Source organism: Xiphophorus couchianus, chromosome 15 (genome assembly GCF_001444195.1).
Source record: "Xiphophorus couchianus chromosome 15, X_couchianus-1.0, whole genome shotgun sequence".
Classification (NCBI taxonomy): domain Eukaryota; kingdom Metazoa; phylum Chordata; class Actinopteri; order Cyprinodontiformes; family Poeciliidae; genus Xiphophorus; species Xiphophorus couchianus.
The window spans coordinates 4,220,684-4,247,840 of NC_040242.1; the positions used below are offsets into that span (position 1 = coordinate 4,220,684).

Consider the following 27,157-nt stretch of genomic DNA (forward strand, 5'->3'; position numbering starts at 1 on the left):
ACTCCCCAAGACGGGTAAGTCATATTTATAACTATCTGATTGAGAACACTTGCAATATTAATACAGGACTTAAGAAGGTATGGGAATCAGAGTTAAACATACAGTTCACAGAGGAACAGTGGGCTGCAATAGTCAAACAAATGTTAAAGCCCATGAGAGATGCACGCTCCAAACTGATACAGTTCAAAATTACGAATCGATTATATTGGACACCAGTTAAATTATTCAGAGCTAAAATAAGTTACTCTGATACTTGCTGGCGATGCAAACAAAGCTCAGGAGACATGCTTCATATGTTCCTCATGTGTCCGAAACTAATTTCCTATTGGCAGGAGGTCATGGGGAAAATTAACAGCACCCTCAACTCCAACCTATTGTTGACACCTACACTGGCACTTCTTAACTTCTTTGATTATAAAGTCAAAATAGGAACAAAAAAAATACAGTGGTTAAAAATAGCCCTCACAACGGCTAAACGAGTTATATTAAGACACTGGAAAGGTCAAAGTATCCCTACTTATACAGAATGGTATGCAGCTCTTTTAGAAACTGCTTCTTATGAACGACTCATCTACAAGATAAACGGTCAGATTGAGGCGTATCAGAGTATGTGGGAACCGTTCTTAAAACCATAGAGGAAAGGCTCAAACACTATTGGTCCAGAATAAAAGATAGTGTGTTTGTACTTTTTTTTTTTTTTTTTTTTTTTTTCCTTTAGCTCCTTCTGCTGGCTGGGGTGGGGGGAGTACGGGAGGATCGGGAGGGGTTCAGGGGGGAAAATGTTAAAAACTCAAATCCTTCTCTGTATAACTACTTAAGGTTGTATACTTCACAGTAGTGATATTGTTAACATTGGTTTCACTGTATGTTTTATTGTTGAAGGATTTAATAAAGATTGAGAATCGAAAAAAAAAAAAAAAAAAAAGAAATGCAAACTTAGGCCTTCTGAAGGAAAAGAAGAAAAATTAAAATTTAACCAAAGAACCAAACAAGGTAAGGATCAACAAATTGCGTTACGTTGGACTCGTTTAACCCGGATCGTTGCTCCCAGAGATCCAAAGTTCGGATCCGGACTCGGATAAAACCCGGAGCGCTCCAGAGCTTCGGCACAGTCTCCTGTCCTGCAGTGGGTCCAGGTGTCTCAGTCCTCAGTGAAGATGAAGTCCAGTTTGTTCCTGGTGGCGGTTCTGGTGTGCGGCCTGGTCGGCGCTCAGCAGGGCGGTCTGCCTGAGCGGGTCCAGAAGCTGGAGGCGGACAACGACGTCCTGAGTCGGTTTCGATTCTTCCTCAGACTTTAGCTGATTGTCTGTTAGACTCCCAGATGTTTGTTTCTCTAACTGACCTTCTGACCTCCTGCAGCCAAATCCAGGGTGGCGTTCTCCGCCGCACTCGTCGACACCAACGACTGGACCGCGAAGGGCCCGCTGGAGGCTGATGAAACTCTGAAGTTCGAGAGAGTGATCACCAACATCGGCAACGGATACGACCCGGCAACAGGTGGACGGGATTCATTACGATCCGTTAGTTTAGGGTTCGCATGAAATGCTGAGAACCTGAACGCACCACGACTCTTTATCTGAAAAAATGAGTCATTTTACAGCATTTAGTTCATTCAGGATCAGAAACTTTTCTCCAGCAGCTAATTGGGGTCAATCAATCAATCAATCAATCAATCAATCAACCAATCAATCAATCAAGTTTATCTGTGCAGAACATTTTAGCAGAAAGCCAGCTCTGAAAGCATAAAACATCATAAACTCACCAGACATTACGTTTTGTCCAGTTCCATCAATAAATGATCAATAAGCATCAATATGTTGATCAATGATCCAGTTGTTTCGGCTCAAAGGAAACTAAACGGGTTTGGACCTCAGTGTTCGACAGGAATCTGGTGAATTTGGTAACCAGGACCAACTAAAGTCCAGCAGCAGTTTAAATGTCTTCCAGAACCAGAACCACTGACCCAGGTTCTCTTCCTGCAGGTCTCTTCACCGCCCCGGTTAAAGGACTCTACTACATCCAGGTCACTGGAATCGCCGGTCCGAACGGTGAGCTGCACGCCGGGGTGAAGAAGAACGGATTAAACATGTTCGCCATCTACCATAAAGCAAGAACCCAGGCCGGCGCCTCCAACGCCATGGTGCTGGTTCTGGAGCAGGGAGACCGGGTCTACGTCCAGCTGTGGGCCAGGAAGACCATCGCTGACCAGGGCCGCCTCAGCACCTTCACCGGGTTCCTCGTCTTCCCCATGTAGGCCGAGCTGCAGACACCCTGAGCCTCCAGGAAACTCAGCAAGAAAATCATCAGAACAACACGTTTCATCAACCCAGGACTGGTTCTGTCCAGAACAGAACCCACGACTGGTTCTGTCCTGGAGAGCTGAACGAAGCCGAAGTAACAGAAATGAAACCTGTTAAAACCCACGACTTACTGCTGTTGGGTTTTCTTCTTCAGAAATCAAAGGGAAACTAACAGGAAGCCAGTAAACAAGATTTACAGATAATTGTTCCAAACTTGGACAGGAGCAAATTGGCTCCACTTCCTTCCTGAGATCCTGAGTGAAAACATTTCAGGTTCTTTTGGACCTTTGTCTTCCTTCTCCAACATTTTCATCATAATAACCATCAATTAGGTCCATGACGTGAAAAATTAAAAGAATTACGATTAAAACCCAAACCAAATTCCCCAAAATAATTCTAAAATATGTTTTAAAGTCTTTACTACATCACATTTTCATAAGTGGTAAATCAGCATGTTCCCAAAGACGAGTTATTATCAAACTGGATAATAAAAAAACACAAAACGGAGAAAAAAAGAGATTATAAACATTAATCACATTCAAATAAATGACTTCCATCAGATTTTTTTATTTTATAATTTTAATTAGTTTTAAATTTTTCATATTTTACCCATCAATCTGCTGGCTTACTGTAAATACTCTTTAAACATTAAAAACAATTGTCTTTAAATTTTTCAGGTTTCTTGTTCATTTTCTGTTATCATAAAAATGTCACATTCTAAATAAACATATACTTTTAATCAAATTTGTATGAGTTTGATCAAAGAAAGCTTCATCATTTTGTTTCCAGCTAAAAAGTAAAAAACAAAATCTGATCTGTTTTCTGCACAAAATTAATTTATTCCAACAAATATGTCAACATATGCTGCGATGCAAACAGGAAAGTAAATATTTTCTATTTATTGCTTATTTCAGAGAACAGTTTTCAGTCATAGTTTATGTCTCTTTTTTATTTTGAGTTTTAAAAACCAATTTCTCAACAAAAAAAAAAAAAAATAGATCAGCTAATTTTAAATAAATACATTTTACTGCATTAAGTTGAGAAGTGCTATAATTTCTCAGTCCCCGGACCCGGAGAAGTCCGCCTCTGTCCGCCGGCCACCAGTCGCCGCGTCCCGGCCTGCCGCGCTCCGGTGGGTCGGCAGGTTGGACGGATCCTCCGCGGTGACAGCCGCGGGCTCCGTGGGAGTCACGCCCGGAGAAGTGACACCCTGCGCGGCCAGAGGAGCCTCAGAGGTCCCGATGGAGGAAACGTGGACCGAAGTTCTGTCAGGTTTAATATTTTCCTGTTTTCTGCCAGCCAAGTTCATAAAGTTCTTATTATTATCAGGCAAACTATTATTATTGGAGTTATCTGCGCCGCAGTTCTTCCCGGTTTTAGTATCCCTGGTTCCGCTCCTGGTCCAGTTCCTGCTCGGACCCGACGGTCCAGAACCGGGCGTGGGTCTCCAGAAGAAGCCGTAGTAAACAGCCAGGATGACCGCGGCCAGAGACACGGCCAGGACGTAGCCCACCACCGTGGCGAGTCGCACCCACTTCCTGTTGGCTCTGGCCAGCAGCTGCGCCTTCTTCTCCCCGGTGTAGGTGGCCGGCTTGCGGCGTCCCGCGGGGCCGAACCCCGCAGTCCAGCTCTTTTTCTCCCGCATGCTGCGCGGCGGCAGGCGACGGTCACGGAGACCCGTCCCCTCCAGGACCATCCATCATCCCGCTCTGGACCCGCAGGAGGCTCGTCAACAGGTTTTGTACTCAGATTGTGAAGCTGAAATGGGTCAATACGAACCGGAATCTCACCAACTCTTCAAAATAAAAGCTTGTTGCTCTTTAGTTACCAGTGGTGTCTCTCAGTCCTGTTCCCTCCCTGGTGGTCGCAGGTCATTGTTCTTCTTTGGCCTCCGTCATTTGATCCAGGTGCGTTAAACCCGGGGGAGAACTAAAAGATGCCGGATGTTGACCCTCACACCACTGAACGAAAGCAACGCCAAAGAAACAAGATGGCGGCAAGTTTTAGGTTAGCAAAGTTGCACCTGAATGGAGAACAAAACTTCCGGGACAATTTCCTCTAGAGCAGAGGTTCCCAAAGCGTGGGGCGGGGTCCCTGAGGGCAGCAGGAAATTCACAACACAAACAAAAGTTCTGAAATGGCCTAATCAAATCTCAGACTTCAGTAGATTAAAACGTGTCAAGTTGTTTTTGATAAAGTGTTGTATTTTTAGATTTAGATTGATGATGAACTTGGAGACGAGTTCTTGGTGCTCATCAGTGTTTATTATCATTTCTCCAGAGTTACATCAGGACAGGTTCATGTTCAAACTTTTATTTTGAAGGGCTCGTTTAAAGGAAATCAATAAGTGAAGCCATGCTGTCATTAAGGATCTACTTAGCTAGAAAAGTGTTGATCAAAGTGAACAAACAAATAATAAAGTCAATTATTAATTAATGTTTTTATAGATATATTTATGAAATCAGAAAGTTTTAATTATTTTGAAGCTAAAATCTTTTACTTAAAATAAACTCATTTCATTGTAAAGGTGGAAACCAACAGCAGAACTCAGTCATGTTACAAAGTATCAGCTGCAGCGGGTTTGGATCCAGAACCATCTGAAAAATAAAAACAGATTGAAACAAATCAGCCAAAGGAAACATAAACTTATGCTGTAATTTAATGAATTAAAGTTTGCTACTTTTAAATCTAAAGTTATTGAATATGAAGTTCATCTCAACTTCATAAACTTCATAGTTTCTTATTACGCTGAGGAAAAATGATGCAGCTCCTTTGATGAAAATGTTCACAATTAAATACATGAATGTTTATTATTTTCTTTACTGATCTCAGTTACAGGTTGAAACTCAGTAAAGTGACTTTTAGATAAAAGAAAAACAAATAATTTTGTAACGATCAAATTTCTGGCAACAAATTCAGAAATTTTGTGATTAATTTGGTATATTTAGAAGAAAAAACTGGGACTTTCTCTGATGCCAAAAAGATGTACATTTGCGAGAAAAAAATAAACAATTTTTTATGATTAAAGGCATAAATTGATTATATTAAAACTGGAACATTCTGTGACTTTACAAGTTCAGCAAACTTCAGTTTTTTCTTACAAATTTATGACTTTATAAAGTCAGGAAAAATCCCAAGTAAAAAATCATCAATTTAAAAGAAAATCTGACTTTTTTTCTTGCAAATTTAGGACTTAGCATCAGAAAGCGTCCCGGTTTTAGTCTGTAAAAGAAAATTAAATGAAATTAATGTCAGCATTTCTGTTTTAAGTGACTGAAATTTATTCAGCTGGGACAACATTATTCCTCTTTCTGCATCTACAACAATTTAGTTTTCAAACTAAATATTTTCAGACCTGAATATGTAGCTTGGAACTTAAATATTTAGTTAGCAAGCTAAATATTTTGCTTGGAAAAATTAATTTTTGGATTGAAAATTAAATGTTTAGTTTGGAAAATAAATACTTAGTTTGGAACTAAATATTACTTTAACAAAACAAATCTGGAGCTAAATATTTTGTTTTCAAACTAAATATTTAGCTCAGACTTAAACATTTAATTTAGAACCAAATATTTAGCTTCCTAACTAAATTTTTAATTTGAAAGTTAAATATTTAGTATGTAAACTAAATGTTGAGTTTGTTTAGTTTGGAACTCTGATATTTATAAATGTATGAAACACATTGTGAAAAGAACAACTAATTTGCGGCTGTTAGCAGGAACTCACCTGGCTCAGTCGTCCAGTCCCTTCTTGGAGGATCCGTCCCGGGTTTTGGCTCTCAGCTTGTTGACCTGTGACTCTGCCATGTCTGCTCTCTCCTCGGCCTCCTCCAGTTCATGCTGCAGCTTGCGCAGCTTGGCCATGTTAGCGTTGGCCGCCTCCTCCGCCTCCTCGGCTGCGTGCTTGTAGGACTTCACCTTCAGCTGCAGCTTGTCCACCAGGTCCTGCAGGCGCGCCATGTTCTTGCGGTCCTCCTCCGTCTGGTAGGTGAGCTCCTTGATGCGGCGCTCGTACTTGCGGAGCGCCTTGACGGACTCTCCGCCCCTCTTCTGCTCCGCCTCCAGCTCGTTCTCCAGGTCTTTGATGCGAGCCTCCAGCTTCTGGAGTTGCTTCTTGCCGCCCTTCATGGCGATCTGCTCGGCTTCGTCCAGCCGGTGCTGCAGGTCCTTGATGGTCTGCTCCATGTTCTTCTTCATGCGCTCCAGATGGGCACTGGTGTCCTGCTCCTTCTTGAGCTCCTCGGCCATCATGGCAGCATCAGTGATGGCTTTTTTTGCCTTCTCTTCTGCATTGCGGTTCTCCTGTATGGCGTCTTCCAGCTCGTTTTGCAGGCTCAGCAGGTCGGCCTCGTGTTTCTTCTTCTGGTTGATCAGGCTGGTGTTTTGGGAGTGCAGCAGCTGCATCCGCTCCGTCGTATCGGTAAGTTCCTGTTCTGCTAGCTTGCGACTTCTTTCCGTCTGCTCCAGTGCGGCTCTCACCTCCTCCAGCTCTGCCTGGATCAGGTTACTCCGGCGCTCCAGCAAACCGATGTTCTCTCTCAGGTCATCGTTGCCATGTTGGGTGTCGTCCAGCTGGAGCTGAGCGTCTTTCAGGAACGCCTGAAGGGTCTTGACCTGCTTCTGGGCGTCTGCCGCCTGCCGGTTGGCTTGGCTCAGCTGGATCTCCATCTCGTTGAGGTCGCCTTCCATCTTTTTCTTGACTCTCAAAGCCTCATTTCTGCTCCTGGTCTCCGACTCCAGAGAAGACTGAAGAGACTCGAGCATCCTTTGGTAGTTCCTCTTCGCCTGCTCCATTTCCTCGTCTTTCTCAGCCAGTTTACGCTCAATGTCAGCCTTCATTTGGTTGAACTCCATCTGCGCTCGCAGGATCTTGGTCTCTTCATGCTCCAGCGAGCCTTCTGCCTCTTCCAGCGCCGACTGGAGTTCGGCCTTTTCTTGCTCCAGCTGCTTCCGGATCTTCTCCAGCTCGTGAGCGCTGCGGCCGCCCTCCCCAAGCTGTTCGGTGAGGTCGGAAATCTCCTCCTGGAGGTTCTTGTTCTCTCTCTTCATCGTCTCAAGTTGATCCAGGGATTCCTCGTAGGCATTTTTCAGCTTGAAGAGCTCAGTGCTCAGAGAGCGAGCTTCCTTCTGGGAGGCCTCCAGTTCACACTGCGACTCCTCAAACTTCTGCTTCCACTCTGCGAGGATCTTATCAAAGGTTCTTTGCTTTTTGTCCAGCGCTGCCGAGGCTGCATTGGATCTCTCTAGATCCAGCATGAGGTCTTCAATCTCATTTTGGAGGCGATGTTTGGTCTTCTCAAGGGAGGAACATTTTGCGTTCACAGCCTCGATGGCCTCTTCGGCTTCCTGTAGTCTCTGCACCAACTTCTTCTTTGCCTCTTCCAGCTCCTCCGTTCTCTGGATTCCATCTGTCTCGTATTTGGTTCTCCACGCTGAAACCTCCATGTTGGACTTAGATAAAGCCCTCTGCAGCTCAGCTTTAGCTTCCTGCTCTTCTTCATACTGTTCCCTCAGCAGGTCACAGTCATGCCGAGCAGACTGCAAAGCATGCGCGAGGGCATTCTTTGCCTTTACCTCCTCCTCCAGTTGTCTGCGCAGGTCTTCCACCTGCTGGTTGTACGAGTTCTTTCCTCTGGTCAGCTGTGAAATCAAGCACTCCTTCTCCTCCAGCTGGCGCCCCAGCTCTCCATTCTCGGTGAGTAGTTTGGCCTTCTGAGTTGTCAAGTCATTGGTGGTCCGTTGAGCCTCCTCGTATTTGCTCTTGTATTCGTTCATATTGTCTTCCATTGTGCGGCACATCTTCTCTATGTTGGATTTGGCCTTCACCACGCTCTCCATGTTGGAGACCAAGTCGTCCAGCTCTAGTTTCAGCTCCGTCTTCTCCTTCTCCAGTTTCTGCTTCACACGCTGCAGGTTGTCTATTTGCTCCCCCAGTTCGGCGACGCTGTCGGCATGTTTCTTCCTCAGCATGGCGGCTGTAGCCTCGTGATGGAGGGTTGACTCCTCCAGCTCCCTACGCAGCTTCTGAAACTCAGCATCTCTCTTCTTGTTCATCTCCACCTGGACTGACGTGGCTCCGCCGGCTTCCTCCAGACGTTCGCTGATGTCCTCCAACTCACGGGACAGATCTGAGCGCTGCTTCTCCACCTTGGCTCGCGCTGCACGCTCAGCATCCAGCTCTTCTTCCAGCTCCTCGATTCTTGCCTGGTTTTCTTTCAGCTTCTTCTGGAGCTGAACTGAGGCAACCTGCTCATCCTCCAGTCTTGAGATGATTTGACTCACTTCAAAGTCCTTCTTCTTGAGTTTCTCCTCCAGCTGCTGCTTGTCATTCTCCAAGTCCATCAGAGTCTCCTGGGTCAGTTTCAAGTCGCCTTCGAGTTTCCTCCTCGAGCGTTCCAGGTCCATCCTGACCTTCTTCTCTTGTTCCAGTGAACCCTCCAGATCATCCACTTGCTGCTCCAGTTTTGCCTTAGCTTTAGTCAGGCTGTTGGCTTTGTCCTCTTCACTTTGAAGGTCATCCAGTGTCTGCTGGTGGGCCTCCTGTAGTGCCTTTTTCTCTTTGGTCAGCTTCAGAATGTTCTCATCCTGAGACGCCATCTCTTCCATGAGGTTTTTCACCTTATTCTCTGTAGCATGCTTCTCCTTTTCCACCTTGGCTAAAGTTAGCTCCAGGTCATCGATGTCCTTCTTCAGCTCAGAGCACTCATCTTCAAGTTTGCGCTTCTTGGCTGTAAGATCTGCATTCAGCTCCTCTTCATCCTCCAGTCTTTCATTCATCTCTTTCAGCTTGGCCTCCAGTTGAATCTTACTCTTGATGAGCTGTTCACACCGTTCCTCTGCGTCTGTCAGAGTGTCCTGTTCAGACTGTATCTGCAAGGTCAAATCATTCTTCTCTTGGAGAAGAGTCACTATTTTCTCTTCGAGTTCCTTCCGCCGTCCTTCGGATTTCTCCAGAGCCTCCTTCACCTTCTTGAATTCATCCTTTATGTTGGCCATCTCCTTCTCGGCCTCTGCGCTCTTCAGAAGCGGTTTAATCTTAAAGAACAGCTTCATCCAGGGCCAGTTCTTCACACCGAGAAAAGATCGGAGGTTCCACTGAATGACCATCAGGGAATCCCTGCGTTCCACAAGTTTAGCAAACTTCTCCCTCATCAGGATCCCTCTGGCATTGGCCTGAATCCTGGTGATGATCCGAGAGAGTTGCTCATCTCGCATCTCCTCAAGTGTCCCCAGCAGGCCGGCTTTGAAGAAGACTTTTGTGTGGCCAAACTTGTACTGGGTGTGGTCGATGTCAAGAGATCCCAGCAGCTTTTCGGCGCTCTTCTTGCAGTCGATGAACTGACCTTCTGGGATCGCGGAGGCATTCAAGATTCGGTAGCGTTGCTTGAAGTCTCCATAGAGAACCCGGTTTGGGAAACCCTTCCGGCAGATCCGGATGCCTTCCAGGACGCCATTGCAGCGAAGCTGGTGCATCACAAGGCAGTTGTCCATGGCGCCTGGAGTTTTCCTCTCATTAGGAATCAGACAACGGACAAAGTGAGGATGAGTGGTCTTCAAGTTAGTCATCAGCTTGTTGAGGTTCTCCCTGTGGAGAGCAGACACTGTCTGGAATGAAGAACCCTTCTTCTTTGCTCCTTTGCCACCTGATTTTTCGCCACCATCAGCTCCTGAGTAGCTTGAAAACAGCAGGCTCAGCAGCTTTAGAGAGGATTTCTGGTAAAGTCCAACCACCGTTTCATTCAGAGGGTCTTTGTTTTTGACCAGCCAGCCGCCGATGTTGTAGTCGACTGTACCAGCATAATGAACCAGGGCAAAATGAGCCTCTGATTTCCCTTTTGTTGCCCTCGGCTTCTCAAACATCTTGTTCTTTCCCAGGTGATTATCGTAGAGCTTAGCCTTAAAAGTCTGGTCGCTTGCTTTGGGAAACATACACTCCTCTTCTAGAATCGAAAGAATCCCCAATGGCTTTTCGATCAGGTCAATACAGGCCTGGAGATCCATCCCAAAGTCAATGAACTCCCATTCAATCCCTTCTTTCTTGTATTCTTCTTGTTCCAGGACAAACATGTGATGGTTGAAGAACTGTTGCAGTTTCTCGTTTGTGTAGTTGATGCACAGCTGCTCGAATGTGTTGAAATCAAAGATCTCAAAACCAGCAATGTCCAGAACTCCTATGAAGTACTGACGGTCCTGCTTGGTGTCCAACGACTGGTTGATTCTCACCACCATCCAGCTGAACATCTTCTCGTACACTGACTTGGCCAGTGCACCGATGGCATAGTAGACTTGATCCACACTTTGGCCCTTGGTGACATATTCATTTCCAACCTTCACTCTGGGATGGCACAGCCCCTTGATGAGATCTGCAGAGTTCAGCCCCATTAGGTAAGCTGATTTATCTGCAGCCTCGGTACTGTCCGGTTCAGCCTGCTCCTCGCGCTGCTTCTGTTTGAACTTCATGTTGCCGTGGTGCATGATGGCACCGGTCAGTTTGTAGACGGCTGTTTTCTCCTCAGCAGTGAAGCCTAGCACATCGAAGGCACTGTCTGTGGCCATAAGCTCCTCAGAGTCGTTAATGGAGGCGACCGTTACCTCTCCTTGGGAGATGTAGCAGTAGTCGTACGGGTTGTTGGTGATGAGCAGCAGATCCAGCAGCTCAGGCTTCTGGTTGGACAGGATCTGGTAGAAGATGTGGTAGTTCCTCTCAGCCTTAAGCTGGAATGTAACACGGGACTTCTCCAGCAGGTACGTCTCGATGTCGGCCGATGACAGTTTCCCACTTGTGCCAAAGTGAATCCTGATGAATTTTCCAAAACGAGACGAGTTGTCATTTCTCAGCGTTTTGGCATTGCCAAAGGCCTCGAGTGCCGGGTTTGCCTGGATGATTTGATCCTCCAGAGTCCCCTTGCTGCTGTCCTTTTTGGCTCCGCCTCCAACCGCAGCGATGCTGGCGAAGTACTGGATGACCCTCTTAGTGTTCACCGTTTTTCCTGCACCAGATTCTCCGGTGATGAGGACAGACTGGTTCTCCCTGTCGGTCAGCATGTACTGGTAGGCGTTATCGGAGATGGAGAAGATGTGAGGGGGCGCTTCGCTCCTCTTCTTACCCCGGTAGGCTGCCACCACCTCCGAGTCATAGACTGGGAGCCACTTGTAAGGGTTGACGGTGACGCAGAAGAGCCCAGAGTAGGTGTAAATCATCCATGCGGCGTAGCGCTCTTTGAGGTTAAACAACACTGCCGGCTCATGGAGGAACGTAAACATCGCCATGTCTTCGATTTTATCAAATTTGGGTGGATTCTGGGGATGAACATCCGAATCCTTCACCGTCACTGTGGTGCCGTCTTCCTTCTTGACGGTCACCATGCTTCCTTCTTTGCTGACAATCTGTCCTTTTATGTACTCCACTTTATCATCCACAACAAAACATTCAGTCTTGATGTCAAACGGTCGGGTCTGAGCCTCCAGGCGCTCCTTCTCAGACTTCCTCAGGAAAGGGGCAGCCTTCCCAAACTCAGCCATCAGAGCATCACCCATGGTGGATGGTAGACAGAAGAACAGCTAGAGAACGAAACGTTTCACTTCCAGTCCCTCTGCAGAACTGCAGCATGATGAAGACGACCCAGATTTAAAAATCCTCCCTTTGGACCAAATTAGGAGATATCTGGTGAGACAGAAGCAGCTGCAGATCTAAATGTGTCTCTGAGCGCACCATGAGGGCAGATTCTGGACCTTTGGGTGTTGCAGTCCTTTTGAGGGGAACCAGAGAATCACTGCTTATCTGTTTGCTGATAGACGGTCTTCGTTCAGACTCCAGTGTAACTCTCAAACATCTCCTCTAGTAACTAGAGAAGAAAACATAATACTTTTCAAAATAATGCATAAAACCTATTAGAATTTACCTTTTCATTCATGGAAGAAAAGAGATTTGAGTAGACTAAGGTTAGCGACTATTAAATCTTCCAAAAGTAATTTATGTAAACTGAGATTAAGATTTCATGTATCATCTGGTTATGTGGTTGACAATTGATTTTTTTAATGTATATTTGATTGATCACATTTCTGTGCAAAATATTATATAAATTAAAATAAATGACCTCAAGTAATACAAATATTCTTGTTTTTATTTTACAAAATTAAAATGAACTGAATTGAATCTAAAAGATATTTTCAAAGTTACTTAACTTTATCCGATAGTCATTTTTCTATTTATTTCAGTGGATAAATGACATCAACACAGAAACTAGATTTAAAAGTTATCTTTTCTCTGCTTTTTAAAATTGTATTCACTTTTTGACATTTATAAACACATTGATCATATCCCTCTGTTTTGGTTCATCTAAATAGGTTCTTGAATGTCAATTTTTTTCTTTTACAACACAAAATAAAAAACAAAAAATTTTAAAAGGAAAGGGAAACATGTATGCACAATTTTTAAAAAAGGCAATACGGAGCTAAATTAGCGCCATTAAGTTTATTTTTTAAAAAGAAAATAAATTGAAACTGGAAAAAAATAAATGTAAACTGAAAAATAATTTTGAAATGGAAATATAATTTCTTAGACTGAGAAAACCCTGAACCTGAAAATTGTTTTTTAAGCTTTTTTCAGTTTCCAGTTTTATATTCAGTTTCAAAATTATGTTTGATTTCATTTTATTGCCCTGATTTAGCCCCATACAGTCACGTTTGTTTTAAAAAAGTTGAAACTGAAAATAAAATTTAAACTGAAAAATTATTTTGAAACTGAAACAAAAAATTTAACCTGAAAAAAACCCACTGAATTTGAAAATGCAGTTTTTAACTATTTTTTCAGTTTCAAACTTTATGGTTCTAATTTAGCTCCATACAGCCCTATAGAGAGAGTAAATGTTGGTTATTCTTGGAAAAACTTCATCGCTTTAAAATGAGAGATTTTTGTGATTTTCTGCAAATCATCCTTTTCCATCATGAAGTAAATAAGTCCTTCTTCTCCTTTCCTTCCTAATCCTGTTTATCTCCATGGTGACGTCCAGCTACATGTTTAATTTTGATCTTGAGTGAAAGACAATTTTAACTTGAGGGCTTTTTGTATGTTGCCAACAAGATAAAAAAACCCAGATATTTATCCCTCTTAAACCGTCCTTCAGGCATGCATCCAAGAAAAACAAACCGTTTGTGTTACAATACAAGCAGCTGCATTAAATTAAAATAACAAAGTCACATCTGACATTTTATCAAAAGCTACTTTAACCTTTTAGGACAAGAGGAAACATGTTTCTGTTAATTGCTGATATGATGAGTGGTCTGTGATGAGCCGAAGAGTTTGTGTCTCTTTATCTCCAACTCTTCAGTCTGGAAATAGAAACCTGACGGGTTTTATCTGCAGCCTCAGAGATGTGTTGGTATTAATCTGCTGCAGCTGTTCTGATCTGTTTTTTATTCAGGAAAATTATTTTCAGATTACGAAACCAAGGGATTGTTTATTGGATCAGAGATTTTGTTATTCACAAGAAGAAACCCAGAAATCAACCCAACCTGATCAGGAAATGTGTGAATTTCTGCCTTAGTTCACGATCTGAAGTAACCAAACAAACATTTGATTCTCTGAACTTGGCAGAAAATTTGATGCAATGACCACACTGTTGATTTATTAAAATAAAACATAATTCGTTTAAACCCCCTTAAACTTCAACATTCCAGTATCCTGAGTTCCTCCTCTATGTCCTAAAAAGAAGAGGTCACCAGTTTGACCTCACACAGACCTGAAAATGTGTCATTAAGATGCCGCTCCAGCAGGTGGCAGTAGAGTTCAGCTGTGCAGGAATATAAATGAACATGTTCTGCAGAATATGTGGTGAAACTTAGAAAGTGACGTATTCAGATGTTCTCCATCCAATCTGAGCTGGAGATCAAAATGTGTGGTTTTAATCGAACAAAAGAGGAAAATACTGAGAGGGTGTTACATCCTCCTAACTTTTGTTAGGAGATGTAAGTGGAAAATGTTCATGTTTATAATTTATATCAAACATCAGCATCATAATGAGATAAATCTGTTTTTTAAATGGAATTAAATCCTCAGTGTTGAATGAACATCTAGACTCAAATGTTTATGGAAACCCATTTTCTTCAAAATTACATAAATAAATTAATAAATTAACTTTGACAACTTAAGCTCCCAAATTAAAAAATATATATTTAAAAAATATTTATTTTGTTTTTATTTCATGATTTGGTTGAGTATTTGTTAATTTTGACTAAAATGGCTCTCCATACATGTTGCTCCTGCTTCACTTATAAGTCTAACCTGATGGTTTATTAATGAAAATTAAATCATTTTTGGTTTAATGTAATATTGCTCATAAAATAGCAGAACTTAAGCAGAAATTGACAATCTGACAGAAGAACACTGATATTTATTCAACATTTCCCTTATTTAAAAAAAAGCTCACAAACATCAAAATGTGAACAAGTGCAAATGTTAACAATAAATCAATATAATTACAAATAAACTGAAATATTTCTGATGATAGGAGAAATTATTGTTTAATTTCTCAGCTGTTTGTTAATTAGATCAACATGAAATGTGATTTGATCTGAAATCAGAATAAAAACCTGATTTATTTTATTCCAGTTTGTTTGGAACTGTTTTTATTTTAACTGAAAATGTAAATTTAAGAATTAGAGCTGCAAAATTAGAAAGAACATGAAATGTTTTAAAAGCTCAAATTCAGGTTGAAGTCTATAAAAAATAAAATCAGCTGCAGCAGCCGCCGCTTCGAGTTCAGAGGATATTTATCCTGGAAGCAGTAATCTGGAGTTTGACCCCTGACCTCCGGACCTTCGCTGCACGTCGCCTCCCTTCCATTTCCTGCCTGAAACACTGAAAAGGTTCCTCAACATCTCTATAAAAATAAAATAAAAAAATAAAATCAAAAGTAAAATGAAAAAGAAAATAAAAGTAAAAAAATTAATGAAAAAAATAAAAGTAGAAAGAAAACATGTGGTCCTTTTGAAGCTCCAGGTGAATCCTGAGGTTAGTCTTTAATGTGGTCTCAGGTGTATTATGTATATCCTGAAGCATCAGGTGTGATCCCAGGTGAGTCTCAGGTGTGACCCACCTGAGGATCCTCCAGTCTGTGGCTCCAGGTGAGGCTCAGCAGAGCGACATGCGTTTGCGGTGCTGCTCCACCAGCGGCACTAGGCAGCGCGGCGCGGCGGCCTGCAGCATGAAGGGATGCTGCAGCAGGGCGGCGGCGCCACTGCGCTGCAGTGTGTCACGTGTCAGCATGCAGCCCAGGAAGTCCTTCAGCACCGGAGAAACCTGCAGCCAACATGGACACCATCAGCTGCAGAACACAGGCTAAACAGCTAAAATAGGATTTATTTCTGCATCGTCGTTCTGCTGCTGGTTAAATGCTACGCCATCAAGCTTCTGTGAGAACAACTGTTGGGATCTTTTGCTTTTATTATTATTTAATAACATAACAAAACATAACATAATATCGCTTGGAGGGGTTGTTTGTTTAATTGTTTTTTTATCATTATTACTTAACCAACAATATAAAAAAATGTTTCTCTTTCGATTTCTTTTCGGTTTTAATTACTTTTTTGACAAAGTTTATGGTATGGAGCTAAATTAGGGTCATAAAGTTTGCAAAAAAAGCAAAAATAATTCAGAAAGAAATACATGTTTATATAAAGAGTAAAAACAGGTTTTCTTCAAAATGTAACTGATTTTAATGTTGAAAAAACTTAAACAAACTGTTAGCTGCATTTTTCTTCCTCTCTAATTACAGATATAATCTGTGTGTGCGTGTACATGCGCGCGCGCGTGTGTGGGGGGGTGTTTCTGACCCTTTGCATGTTCTTGACACTTGGCGCCGCTTCGTCTCTCAGTTTCTTCATGGCACTGATTGGTGTTTCGTTGAAGTATGGAGGCTCACCGTCCACCATCTCCACCACCATGATGCCCAGGGACCAAATGTCCACCTGGGGGACCCATTTCAACGTTACATGTCGTTTATAAGATGCTGTCCAGTAAAACATTGCTTCTAAGGCTTTTACCTGATGCAAATTCATCCCAGCAGGGAAATTACTTTGCAGCCAAACTCCAGACTAAACACCCGGATGTTGTTATTGTGTCTTGTCTCTTGTCTTGTCTCTATGCTGTAAACTGCGAAGTAATTTCCCTGCTGGGATGAATAAAGTACTTCTATTCTATTCTATTCTAAACTACGTATATCTACATATTGGCCAAAGCTAAACCTTTCAAACAAATGTAACTTATTGCATTTTAACATATTAAAACCATGATTTTATTTGATAAATCAAAACAAAGCAGTACCTCACCTCTGTGCCATACGGCGTTTTGGAGATGACCTCGGGAGCCATCCAATACGGAGTCCCGACCAGAGATTTCCTCTTTGGGACGTCAGTGTTGATCTGAGCGCAGAAACCGAAGTCGGACAATTTTATCTGCAGCAGAACGGAAGATAGAAAATATGTGAAATTAATTTAAACATTTCAGAGTTTTTTTCCTGCACTTGAAAATGTTCAACTTGAGTTTTTTTGAGTTCAGAAATTTAGATTTTTTCCACCCAGAGGTTTTCAGTTTTTTCTCTAGTTGTTTTAGTGAAAATGTCCTGTTTTCCTGTCTACAGTCGCTCTAATAAGCCGTCGTACGTCCCTGTAATTACCATTAGCAGAATGTAAAGGCAGCAGAGCTAAAATCATTTTCTTAAGTGTCACTTTAACACATAAGATAGTTGTGTTGCTCTGTGCCTGAAGCAAACATTGCAGTAGGAAATAAACAGTTACTGCTGGCATTTACGATCTGAATGCCCGGGTTTACAGTAAACCTTAGCTCGTTATTAAACTACTTGATGCGGTTTCTGTTATCAGATGTAATGACTTAGATGGTATCTGTAGAAACATGCTGCCAAGCCGCATTTTCTCCTCCCTGCCTGGAAGAAATTCCTCACAAACTAAAAACATGAGCGAGCAGAAATGTTCTGCGGCCCGTCCAGGTTTTGTTTATCTGAACTGATGGCTTATTGTTCAGCTGAAACCAGAAGTTTACATACACCATCTATTTCTCTCAATCTGAAGTTAAATCAGACCAAACTTATCTTGTTTCAGAACAGAATCACCAAAATTATTTTTGCTAAGAGCCTCAATACTGAGATAATTGGTCAGATTTATTAGCTTTTGTCTTCAAGATCACAAGTTTACATACACTAATGACCAGTCTGTACCTGAGCTTCGATGTTGCTTCAATATTTCTACATAAAGGTTTTTCCTCATGATGCCATCTATTTGGTGAAGTGCACAAAGCTAACATAATAACATAGTGGGCCTGTTCTCACAAGTGGAGAGAAATAAACCAACAAAATGAAATTTATTATAAGCAATAAGAACTCAGATTATGTTCCCATCATTTTGGATTTGGTCCTCAAGATGACATCCAGGAGAAAAATGTACTTCTTGCATAAACAGGGTGGGTTTATTAAAAAGAGCCTTATGAAATATAGTTTATTGATCTAAATTTATTAAACAAAATAAAATTAATGATTTGTTTTTAGTTTCATTCTTTTTCTGCCTCTATTTTATTCTAAAACTGTGTATAATTTAGAATTCAGAGTAGACCCCCTTACGAAGGGTTTTATCTAAAGTTCCCACCATGTCATAAAAACAAGTAAGTGTGTGTGTTTGACTGTGTCCGGTGCGGAGTAGTTTAAGGTTCAGATTTTCCTTTCAGGAAGTGTTTTGACAAATTTTCCCCCAAAAGCCTGGAGAAGTTTACCCTGCCGTCCAGCGTGAGCAGGATGGAGTCGCTCTTGATGTCTCGGTGGATGACGCCCTGAGAGTGGAGGTAGGACAGCGCCTGCAGGACGCCCTCACACACCGTCGCTATCTGCTCCTCGTTCAGCCTGAACACCAAAACATTGCTAAACATCCCATCTGGGTACCTGGCCTCCATGCATCTGGAGCGGCTGCTCACCTGGTTTCACCGATGATGTGTGTGAGAGCGCCGCCCTGCAGGTACTCCATGATGACCCACAGCTCATCCCCCACCAGCGCGCTGCGGAACATCTGCACCACGTTGGGGTGCTGGTAGTCCCTCATGATGACCACCTGGGAGGAAAACAGAAAACGCTTTATGATGCTTTACATCCAACATGAAGACGAGGAAGTGATAAATCTATCACCAGGGTGATAACAGTTTGGGTTTTTCATTATAGTCTAGTTATATTTACAAAATACGTTAGTGCTAATTATTTTTTAGAGCGTTTTCTTGTTTTCATTAACTAAAAATTGTTTAGTTTTAGCTTAGTTTTTATTACTTGTAGTAGTAGTTTTAGTTTTTCCATATTCTGGTTAATTTTTTAGTGCAGAATTAAGAAATGTCAAAGTTTTGTGATTATGTTTACATTGATTGGGAAATGAAAACTCAACAGAAGGTAAATGTTTTTAAAAATTGACTCAATTACTGTTGAACAACCAGCTGACTCTGGAGTTTTGTCCCAATTTGTCTGGTGCCATTGTGTGGACTAGCATTAGCATGGGCTATGCATGGGCAATTTGCTGACAGCTGATGTAAACCGCTTGTTTCATATCAGTTCAAAAGGCTAATAAATAGATTCATAAACCCGAAAACAAAGGATATTGTATCCATAACTTCAGTGTGTTTTAGTTTTATAAATTTGTGATATAGTTCCACTTTATTATAGTTTTTCCCCATTAATTATTGTTTTAATTTATTTCAGTGTTGTGGAAAAAAACATTTTGCCAAGTACTGTCAGGTGAAATCACTCAATGTTTTCAGTTTTTGTTATTTCGTTAGTTTTGGTTAGCTGGTTGAAGTCGACCCGTACCTCGTTAAAGAGAAGCTCCCTGCGCTGCTGCTTCCTCACGTCCATCATCTTCACCGCCACCTGGCGCCCGCTGTGCCGTTCCCGGGCGATGCACACCACGCCGGTGGAGCCCTCCCCGATCTTCATGAAGTTCTCCAGAGTCACCCTGGGATCGCCCGGGTCCACCACCATCTCCAGCGCCGCCTTGAACTGCTCGTGGGTCACCTTCTGGGGCGCTCTGTCCGGGGCGGCAGGAGGCGTGGAGGAAGGGGGGCGGCTCGGCTGAGCGAGGCTCGTCTGCGGCGGCGTTGAGGCGCGTTTGGTAGAAACATCGACCCCTGTGGAAGGGCGGGGTGAAGGTTGGGGCAGCACTCTGCCAGTGATGACGGGACTGCTGGTGCTGTTGGGCGGAGGCAGCCGAGGGCGAGAAAATGGCGGCTGGAGGAACAAACAGGTTGAGTTATGTAAGCAATGGTTTCTACTGTAGAGGAAATTATTCTTCCTGGGTTGTTTTTGTAATAAATGTTTTATTTATGATGTGAACCCCAGGAAGAGTAGCTATTGTCATGGCAACGGCTAATGGCAATAGCTTCCCTATCTTCTGTTATTATTACCATATTAATAGATTATTATTGTTATTTTACGATCATATTGTCATTGTTTCTGCTTTGGTTTTCATTTTACTACTCATTTGTAGTTATATAACAGATTATGAAGAATTTATTGAATGAACATTAGCAAACAGTTGGTAATTATTCTGATCTGAATGTTCGGTTGTTATTTACAATTAATATTATTACTTTTATTATTATCTACAGGTTTTCTTCTCTTGCTATGAGAGTATATTTGTAATATTATTAATTGCTTAATACTGATTTTTTAAAAGTGCTTATTTGATTGGCTGATTATTTCACTTATAACAAAACATTTTTCCCATGTTTATAGTTAAATAATCAGTGAATGGATCTATCACGTTTTTATCAACACTAAGAAATTATTGACTTAAAATAAGCTCATATTTCTTGCTGAAAAGTTACTTATAAGTTAGTTTTATCTTATTTTGAGTGTTCTAAGGTATTTGTACTAGAAACTGGATGAAAAGTTTTTGGTAGGATTTTGTGTTTTTGCAGTGTAAATATAAATAAACTTGACCTCGGTCCAGGTCTTACCTTGAGGTCATAGGTCGAATGCGGCCTCCTGGGGGTTTCTGTGGAAGAGGACAGCAGGTCCGGCAGGTGATTGGCTCCGGCTCTGGGTCTCAGCTGAGGCCTGCCGGTCTCTGCCGCCTGGTGGTAGGAGGTCGGCCTCTGCTTTAGCCCGACGCCGCCGTTGCGGACGCTGGGTTCAGGCGTGTAGGTCGTCCTCTGAGGCGACGTGGGGCTGAGCGGAGCGGCCTCAGATACAGAGCTCACCTGGCTGCTGGATTTGGTTCTCTGCAGGTTCCTGTTCGCCCTGGGGCTGCCGCTCTCGCTGCGCACCTGCCGGATGCGGTCCTGCCAGTAGGTGGCGCTGCCGCCGGCCTTCACGCTGCTGCTCCGCCGGCTGATCTCCAGGTAGTGGTACGACTCGTCCTCCGCCACTTCTCCCAGCCGGCCCATTGACTGGGCGCGTTTCCGTGCCGACGGGCTGGTGCGGCGCAGCGAGTTGGAGCTGGTGACGGAAACGCGGCTCATCTCAGAGATCACGTGACTGATGTAGTCGCCATGGCCGATGAAGCTGCCGCGAACGATCGTCTGCTGGCGAACAAACGGGATAACAAGTTCATTTCAGGCAGCGGTGGCCACACCTCAGGTAACCCGCTAACCTGCTAATAGTTGTGCTAATTGTGTGTAATAATCAACTTGACCCTATTGAGGTCGATAAACTATGTTGTAACCTTTGTATCATGGTTGAATTTAGCACTTAGCTTCAACTAAACACCTTATTGGTTTAGCGCTTTAGCATTAGCAAAACCAATGTTCATCATTAGAACTTTCGGGTTAGCACAAATAGCTTCTTAGTTAGCGGTCAGCTAGCAAAAGTCTGGGAAGGTTTTATCATTTCTATACATATCTGTTTAGAGGAAAATAATATATATTTAAATAAATCATTTTAAAATACACATATATGGTACAACATATTAATACATTGCTAAATTGTATTAATGTAAGAAAAAGCAACATTGAGAATAAAAATTTACAAAAAATCAAAAATAGAAATTTTATGAAAACGGAAATAAAGAGAAAGGAAAGAAAACAAAGATATTTTAAAGATGTAATAAATTATTTAAAAAGGAAAAAAACAACTATAAAATAGGAAAAAAAATGTGGTTAAAAAAAGAGGAAAAAACCAAACCAAAAATCTGATGACAAAAGTAAACGAGAAGAAAAATAACTTAACCTTTGTTTTTTAAAAATGAAATAAAGCCAAATTTCAAAAGGAGAAAAAATTTATCTGGTTACAAATAAAACCAGAAACATGATTTTAAGAAATTAAACAAGAAAACTGGAAAATGATTTTTTTTATTGCAACACAAAAACATTCAAAAAGAAATATAGAAAAAAAAAAAAATGTTATAAAAAAAATTAAACTATAAACTAAAATTGTAGTTTATAGTTTTATTCTTTCTTTAGCGAAAGAAACTGACATTGAATTTGAACTCTGACCTTTCTGGGTTCCAGATCGATGTTGGTGATCCTGGACGGGTCCACCAGGGGGCGTGGCCTCCTCAGCGTGTCGATGACGCTCTGCCACTGCGCCGGCAGACCCACGTAGCGTCCCGTCGAGACATCGAAGGACGTGTGGACGCGGTGCTGGAAGTCCCGCGGCGCCGAGATCTCCAGCCGGTACTTCTTCTTCCTGCGCCGGAACATCGCCACGGAAACGCAGCGCCGGCCGCCGGACCGGACCCGGGGGAAGCGACGGGAAGCGGCGCTGCGAAGGGGAAAACAGCAGGCGTGACGCCAGCCGGGCCGAAACATGATGAGACGCTGAAGGCAGGCGGAGAAGTGGCGGCTGCTCTTCCTGTTCAGGTGACTCACCTGAACCGGGTCACATGACCCAATCCTTAAACCGACCAAGCAGCCCGGGTGAGATCTCACCTGTCTGCATCAGTGACTGCAGGAATCTGGAGTGTTTGCAGCTGACCTCTGACCTCAGAACCAGATTGTATTACCAGAGATCGGATCGGTTCTGAACCACATTCTTCCAGAACCCGAGTCCGTTTGACTGTAAGCACTTCCTGTCTGGGAGGGAAGCCGGCTCACTTCACAGGGTGTAAATACTTTTGTGACTGAACCCATTTGGTGTCAGTCTGTCATCAGAACCAGGATTCATTCAGGTTCTGATCCAATTCATGGAAGACGCTCACGACTCACAGCTTCTCCACAGAATCTCCAAAAATCTGACCTGTGGCTTTAAGAAGCTCAGATTTGATCTGCCTGTTGTCCTAAAGCGGCCCGTTTGGACCGCTTGTTAGTGGCTCAGGCGGCTCTGCTGGAATGTTTTGGGTTTGAATCCCGACCCGGTTCTGCAGAGATTGGTGGGTTCTGTCCTGGCTTCCTTCAGCCTGAAGTACAGGCTGGGTTCACGGTTCTGGTTCCGGTAATCTGACTCGGCTCATTACGGACTGTTAGGTGAGAGTTTGGATCAGTTTGGATCGGTTCTGATTGGTTTGGATCGGCGCCAAAATGTGAATGTTTCTGGATGATGAAGATGAGTAACGAGTCTCTGTGGATGTGATGAAGATCAGCAGCAGAATGATTCGGGACAAAGTCCAGAACCAGAGAGACGACGAAGATGATGAAACTCATCATCATCATCACAGAACCCGTCTGACAGAATGAATCATTCTGACCGATCTCAGAAAATCCCGACCTAATCTCAGAAACTTCAGAACAAACATGACTCAAAGTCTCTGACCTTCGTCAGTCAGAACCAGCTCCAGAACCGGCTCTGAGGTTCTGGGTCTCAGCAGACTCATCACCCACACCTGGACCAGAGGAGAGCCTTCCCAGGACCCAAAAGAATCTATTTACTCACTTAAAGAACGCAAACAAAGACTCTTTGTCATCCAGAACCTTCAGGTCCAGTTACCCCTCACCGGGCCTCAGAGGTTCTGCTCTGACGCAGAACAGTCTGACTTCCTGGGTTCTCACCTGTTGGGGCGTTGATGTTCCTCAGCCTCGGGTCGGCCCGACCCGGCCCGGTTTGGTCCGAACCTCCTCGCTCCACCTCAGCCTGTAGGAAACACAGAGAGGATGAAGCATCATCATCATCATCACCAGGCTCTGCTGACCGGATCGGATCGGATCGGATCATCCACATCCTCCTCCACTCCCTGACAGCAAACAGGAGGAAGAGGAGGAGGGGGCGGAGCTTAGGGATTCCCTCTGCACCAGAAAAATAAAACTATAAGGTCATGAAAACGTTTAGCGAGGGAAGTAGCTCAGCTATGCTAGGTTGACTTTGACAACTGGAACATGTAGAGGTGCTGCAGAATTTGGATTTTCGGTTTAGTTCAGCGTTTTCATCTCCAACAGCGAAACGCTGCAGGAAAACGACTCATAACTTCATAACAGCAGCTTCACCGTTTTATACCTGAAAGGCTAAAAACCAACTTCAGTTCCTTCAGTGACTCTTTATGTGGTGAATTTGAGATTCTGCAGCTTCATCAGATAAAAATGTAAAGACAGAAATTATGATAAAGAGAGAGAACATGTAAAACTTACAGCAATTATTTTAAAAAACTGAAAATATTTAATAACATTTTTGATGCTTTAACATTAATTTGATAACCTTGTTATAGTTTATGTCTAATTTCTAGCTAGTTTTATTTACTTTATCTTAATTGGGTTTAGTTAAACTATCTTAGGCTAAAGTTTATATTCTGACTGAATTTATTTGTTATTTCTGATCAAACGAGGATGTTTCAGTTCCCCTCATCTTTCTTCTCCAGCGGAGCGTTAATAAACCGATGCTGCTTGTTTGCCTGCAGGATACAGAGGATCAGCTGGTTACCTGCACACCAGGTGTGTGTGAGGGGTGTGTGTGTGTTTTCAGGGTGTGACTCACCAACATACCAGAGGAATCTAACTCTACATGACCAGACAGCTCCTGTCTCTGACTGGAAACCAGCCTGGAAATCAGACTGGAACCAGTGACTGCGCTGTGAGAGCGCCCTCCAGTGGCAGCTGGGGGATGGTCATAACTGAAAACACGTGGTCAGGTGATCCATCCGTTATTTGAGTCTAAATATGAAGTTAGATGTTCTCTACAGCTTGAAGAAGAAACGAGTCTCCAGAGCAGAAAGTTTCATGTTTCCCTTTTTAAACCACATTTCGCTGTAACTTCGCCGAACCCCCAAAGTAGCTCTTAAAAAATGTTCCTGTTTATGGTCCCCAATAACGAGATGGATTTACTCCCTTGGGGTTGGAAAAGGAAGATTTTAGACCAAACTGGACTCACTCTGAAAAAGTCCAAACTGCCTCAAGTTATTTTTACAACTCAGATAAGTGCAAAACTCTGTTAAAACGGGCCTAAAGTTAGATGTGAACATGTTAGTCAGAATAAATATCCGCACTGAAACCGTTCAAATGTTGATCAGAATCTCAAACCTACATCTGCGCATTGGGGCTGATATAACAATGAGTACATTTCCACCAAAAAAGACAAAAACTCAGAAAATTTTAGATAAACCTCAGAAATTTACTAGAAAAAATACATGGAAACATCCGAGTTTCAAAAGTAACAAGATGTTTGACTTTTGGAGAAAAAAATTTGCTTCAACATTTGAGAATTTTTAAACTCATATTTCTTCTTGAAAATTTCTGAGAATTATCTCAAAATTTCTCCATTTTTGTCAGTTTTGCTCCTTTTTTTCTGCCAACAGCAGAGCCAACCTGGAACCCAACCATTAAAGAGAAGAAATCATTTCAAAGCAGTCATAGAGACGTGGCAAAGAAAGTCTGAAACTGATGCAGAGCTGATCAGAATCAACCTGAAGCCTGATCCAGGTGGAACCTGGCTCCTCACCCAGTGACCACTGACCGGACCAGAACTCCCAAAATAGTCCAGGAACCATTCAAAAGCTACAAATAGAGGAAAAATCCCCAAACCATCAACCGTCAGACAGAATCTGTTCATGTGTTGCTACAAACTACAGGACAGTAATAATACCTGCTACCAGCCAGAGGTTTAGTTTAGTTCACCTAAAGGTCATAATCTGTCTCTGTACGAGGCGCCAACTGGTCCAAACTGGGATCAGAACCAAAACTAATGCAAATGAAATCTCCAAATAACAATAATATGTCAATTTATGATCATTTATTGCCATAATTAACCAAGAATTATGGTCAATTATCATGAATTAAACGAATCGGTTGGAAAATATCGTTATTGTTTGTCCAGCGAGCCAAAGCTTTCCACCAGTGACCAACAGGGGGCGCCACGAGCAGCACGAAAACAAAACAAACGAGTTTGTGCAGAAAATATTGAGAAAGTTTAGCGGATGCCGCAGCAGCTGTTCATTAGAGATCCGACATCTGCAGGCCCGTCTGTGGGCCGAACCAGAACCATCAGAACCGCGTTAGACCCCCAGCAGATAAACACTGCAGCTGGGCTGGCAGAGCAGAACCTCAGAGTTCTGGAGACCCGGCCCGGTTGCTCAACTGGATCCTGAACCAGGTCAGACATGGAGCTGCTCTCAGATCAGTTAGCAGCCGTTCATTCATGCGGATCAGTTTACAGCAGCACATCCGGGCCGGACGGGGTTCGAACCAGATCCGGTTCCGACCCGGTTCTGACTGACCGCTCTCAGCTCCAGATGTTCTGTCAAAGTTCTGCTGAGAACCAACAGGATGAACTAAAAACTGTTTTTCTCATAAAAACAAAGAGCTGAACGGTTCTGATCCGTTTGAGTTGGATCCGGTTCCGCCTCAGGTGTATTTACCTGGCCGTAGAGTCCAGGTGGGTCCAGATCCTGCCGCGCGCTCTGCCTCTCCGCTGCTCCTCTCTCTCCTCCCCCACATCTCCTGTCTCACCTTGTCCCAGGTAAGTGGGCGGAGCCTGCAGATCAGGGACTGACTGGAGGAACTCCGTGGTTTTGGTTTTTATTATCATTTAAACTTTAGTGGAAGAAGGAAGTGTGAGGTCAGACTCTCTGAAGCCCACCGGCCCAGTTCGTGTTAAGTAGCGGCAGTTTGTATGGATCTGAAGCCCGGGATGAGGCGCAAGGAGCGGCGGCCTCAGGCGGGGTGAGGAAACAAAGAGGAGGCTCCCTCCGGTCGGTGCAGGCGGCAGCATGCCCGGTTCTCCCTGCGGGCTCAGCAGGACGTGACTCAACAGCCCGAACCGCCCAGTTACCCGCCTAAAGCTCCGAACCTCAGCGCATCTTGACTACAGATGAAGAAATGATGTTGGTCTGAAGCTTTAAACTTATTAAATAATTCAATTCATATGAATCTGGAGGTTCACTTAGTTATAAAAACCTTCAATAAATATCTGAAAACTACAACAGTGTATGAAATAAAAAGGATTAAACTCAGAAACATTCCAGGAAAATCACGCAAATTTCTGAGTTTCAAAAAGGTGAAAAATTATCATAAAAATGGCCGAAATAAAATGGAAATTTTTTAGAATTTTCAAATTCAAACGTTTTTAGAAAAAAAACTTGGAAATTTTTTAGTTTCAAAAAATCAAAAACGGAGAAATTTTCAGATTAATCTCAGAATGGTTTTTTTTTAGAAAAAAAATGGGAATTTTTGAGTTAAATTTGTTTTAATAAAAACCCAGAAATTTTCTAGGAAAAACGTTTGAATTCTAGAAGTTGAAATTTTGCTAGAAAAATAAGAAAACTTTTAGATTAATCTAAGAAATGTTCTAGAAAAGACAAGAACATTTATGAGTGAAAAGTCAAATTAAAAAAAGTTTCAAACAGCTGAAAATTTTCTAGAAAACCACTTAAATTGTGAAATAAATATTAGAAATGTTCTAGAAAAGAATAAATCTTTGATAAAAAAGTTCTTCATCTCTGAAAAACCTCAGAAAT

The 27,157-nt window shown here is 42.7% G+C and overlaps 3 protein-coding genes across 6 annotated transcripts; 1 reads left to right on the top strand and 2 right to left on the bottom strand.

Moving 5' to 3' along the window:
* The first annotated feature begins 1,066 nt into the window (after positions 1-1,066).
* LOC114158164 (complement C1q-like protein 2) lies at positions 1,067-2,426 on the top strand. Its single transcript, XM_028039475.1, has 3 exons — positions 1,067-1,269; positions 1,360-1,497; positions 1,983-2,426. The coding sequence occupies exons 1-3, from the start codon at positions 1,158-1,160 to the stop codon at positions 2,252-2,254; spliced, it is 522 nt and encodes a 173-aa protein (XP_027895276.1). The 5' UTR covers positions 1,067-1,157; the 3' UTR covers positions 2,255-2,426.
* A 2,119-nt stretch (positions 2,427-4,545) lies between these two features.
* LOC114158152 (myosin-6) lies at positions 4,546-12,754 on the bottom strand. The gene is made up of 2 exons (XM_075410511.1): positions 6,027-12,754; positions 4,546-4,897 (listed from the first exon to the last, which is right to left on the bottom strand). Exon 1 carries the CDS (start codon positions 11,834-11,836, stop codon positions 6,032-6,034), a length of 5,805 nt encoding a protein of 1,934 aa, XP_075266626.1. The 5' UTR covers positions 11,837-12,754; the 3' UTR covers positions 4,546-4,897; positions 6,027-6,031.
* A 984-nt stretch (positions 12,755-13,738) lies between these two features.
* On the bottom strand, positions 13,739-26,509 carry LOC114158156 (serine/threonine-protein kinase PAK 6-like). 4 transcript variants are annotated; one of them, XM_028039458.1, is made up of 10 exons: positions 26,060-26,506; positions 23,268-23,349; positions 21,777-22,044; positions 20,301-20,867; positions 19,153-19,569; positions 18,279-18,412; positions 18,081-18,207; positions 16,628-16,753; positions 16,133-16,267; positions 13,739-15,599 (listed from the first exon to the last, which is right to left on the bottom strand). In XM_028039458.1, exons 3-10 carry the CDS (start codon positions 21,981-21,983, stop codon positions 15,432-15,434), a joined length of 1,881 nt encoding a protein of 626 aa, XP_027895259.1. In that variant the 5' UTR covers positions 21,984-22,044; positions 23,268-23,349; positions 26,060-26,506; the 3' UTR covers positions 13,739-15,431. The 4 variants fall into 4 exon arrangements, with proteins under 4 accessions (XP_027895259.1, XP_027895258.1, XP_027895257.1 ...); XM_028039457.1 differs by having other exon boundaries at positions 20,301-20,864; positions 21,777-23,349; positions 26,060-26,507; XM_028039456.1 differs by having other exon boundaries at positions 21,777-23,349; positions 26,060-26,507.
* Between the last annotated feature and the right edge of the window lie 648 nt (positions 26,510-27,157).

Coding starts and splice junctions, on each gene's coding strand:
- LOC114158164 (XM_028039475.1), top strand. CDS start 1,158: ATGAAGTCCAGTTTGTTCCTGGTGGCGGTTCTGGTGTGCGGCCTGGTC. Junction 1,270..1,359: donor GGCGGACAACGACGTCCTGA/GTCGGTTTCGAT, acceptor GACCTCCTGCAG/CCAAATCCAGGGTGGCGTTC. Junction 1,498..1,982: donor CGGATACGACCCGGCAACAG/GTGGACGGGATT, acceptor CTCTTCCTGCAG/GTCTCTTCACCGCCCCGGTT.
- LOC114158156 (XM_028039456.1), bottom strand. CDS start 22,091: ATGTTTCGGCCCGGCTGGCGTCACGCCTGCTGTTTTCCCCTTCGCAGC. Junction 19,570..20,300: donor ATTCGACCTATGACCTCAAG/GTAAGACCTGGA, acceptor TTGTTCCTCCAG/CCGCCATTTTCTCGCCCTCG. Junction 16,754..18,080: donor TGCTCACGCTGGACGGCAGG/GTAAACTTCTCC, acceptor GTTCTGCTGCAG/ATAAAATTGTCCGACTTCGG.
- LOC114158152 (XM_075410511.1), bottom strand. CDS start 11,836: ATGGGTGATGCTCTGATGGCTGAGTTTGGGAAGGCTGCCCCTTTCCTG.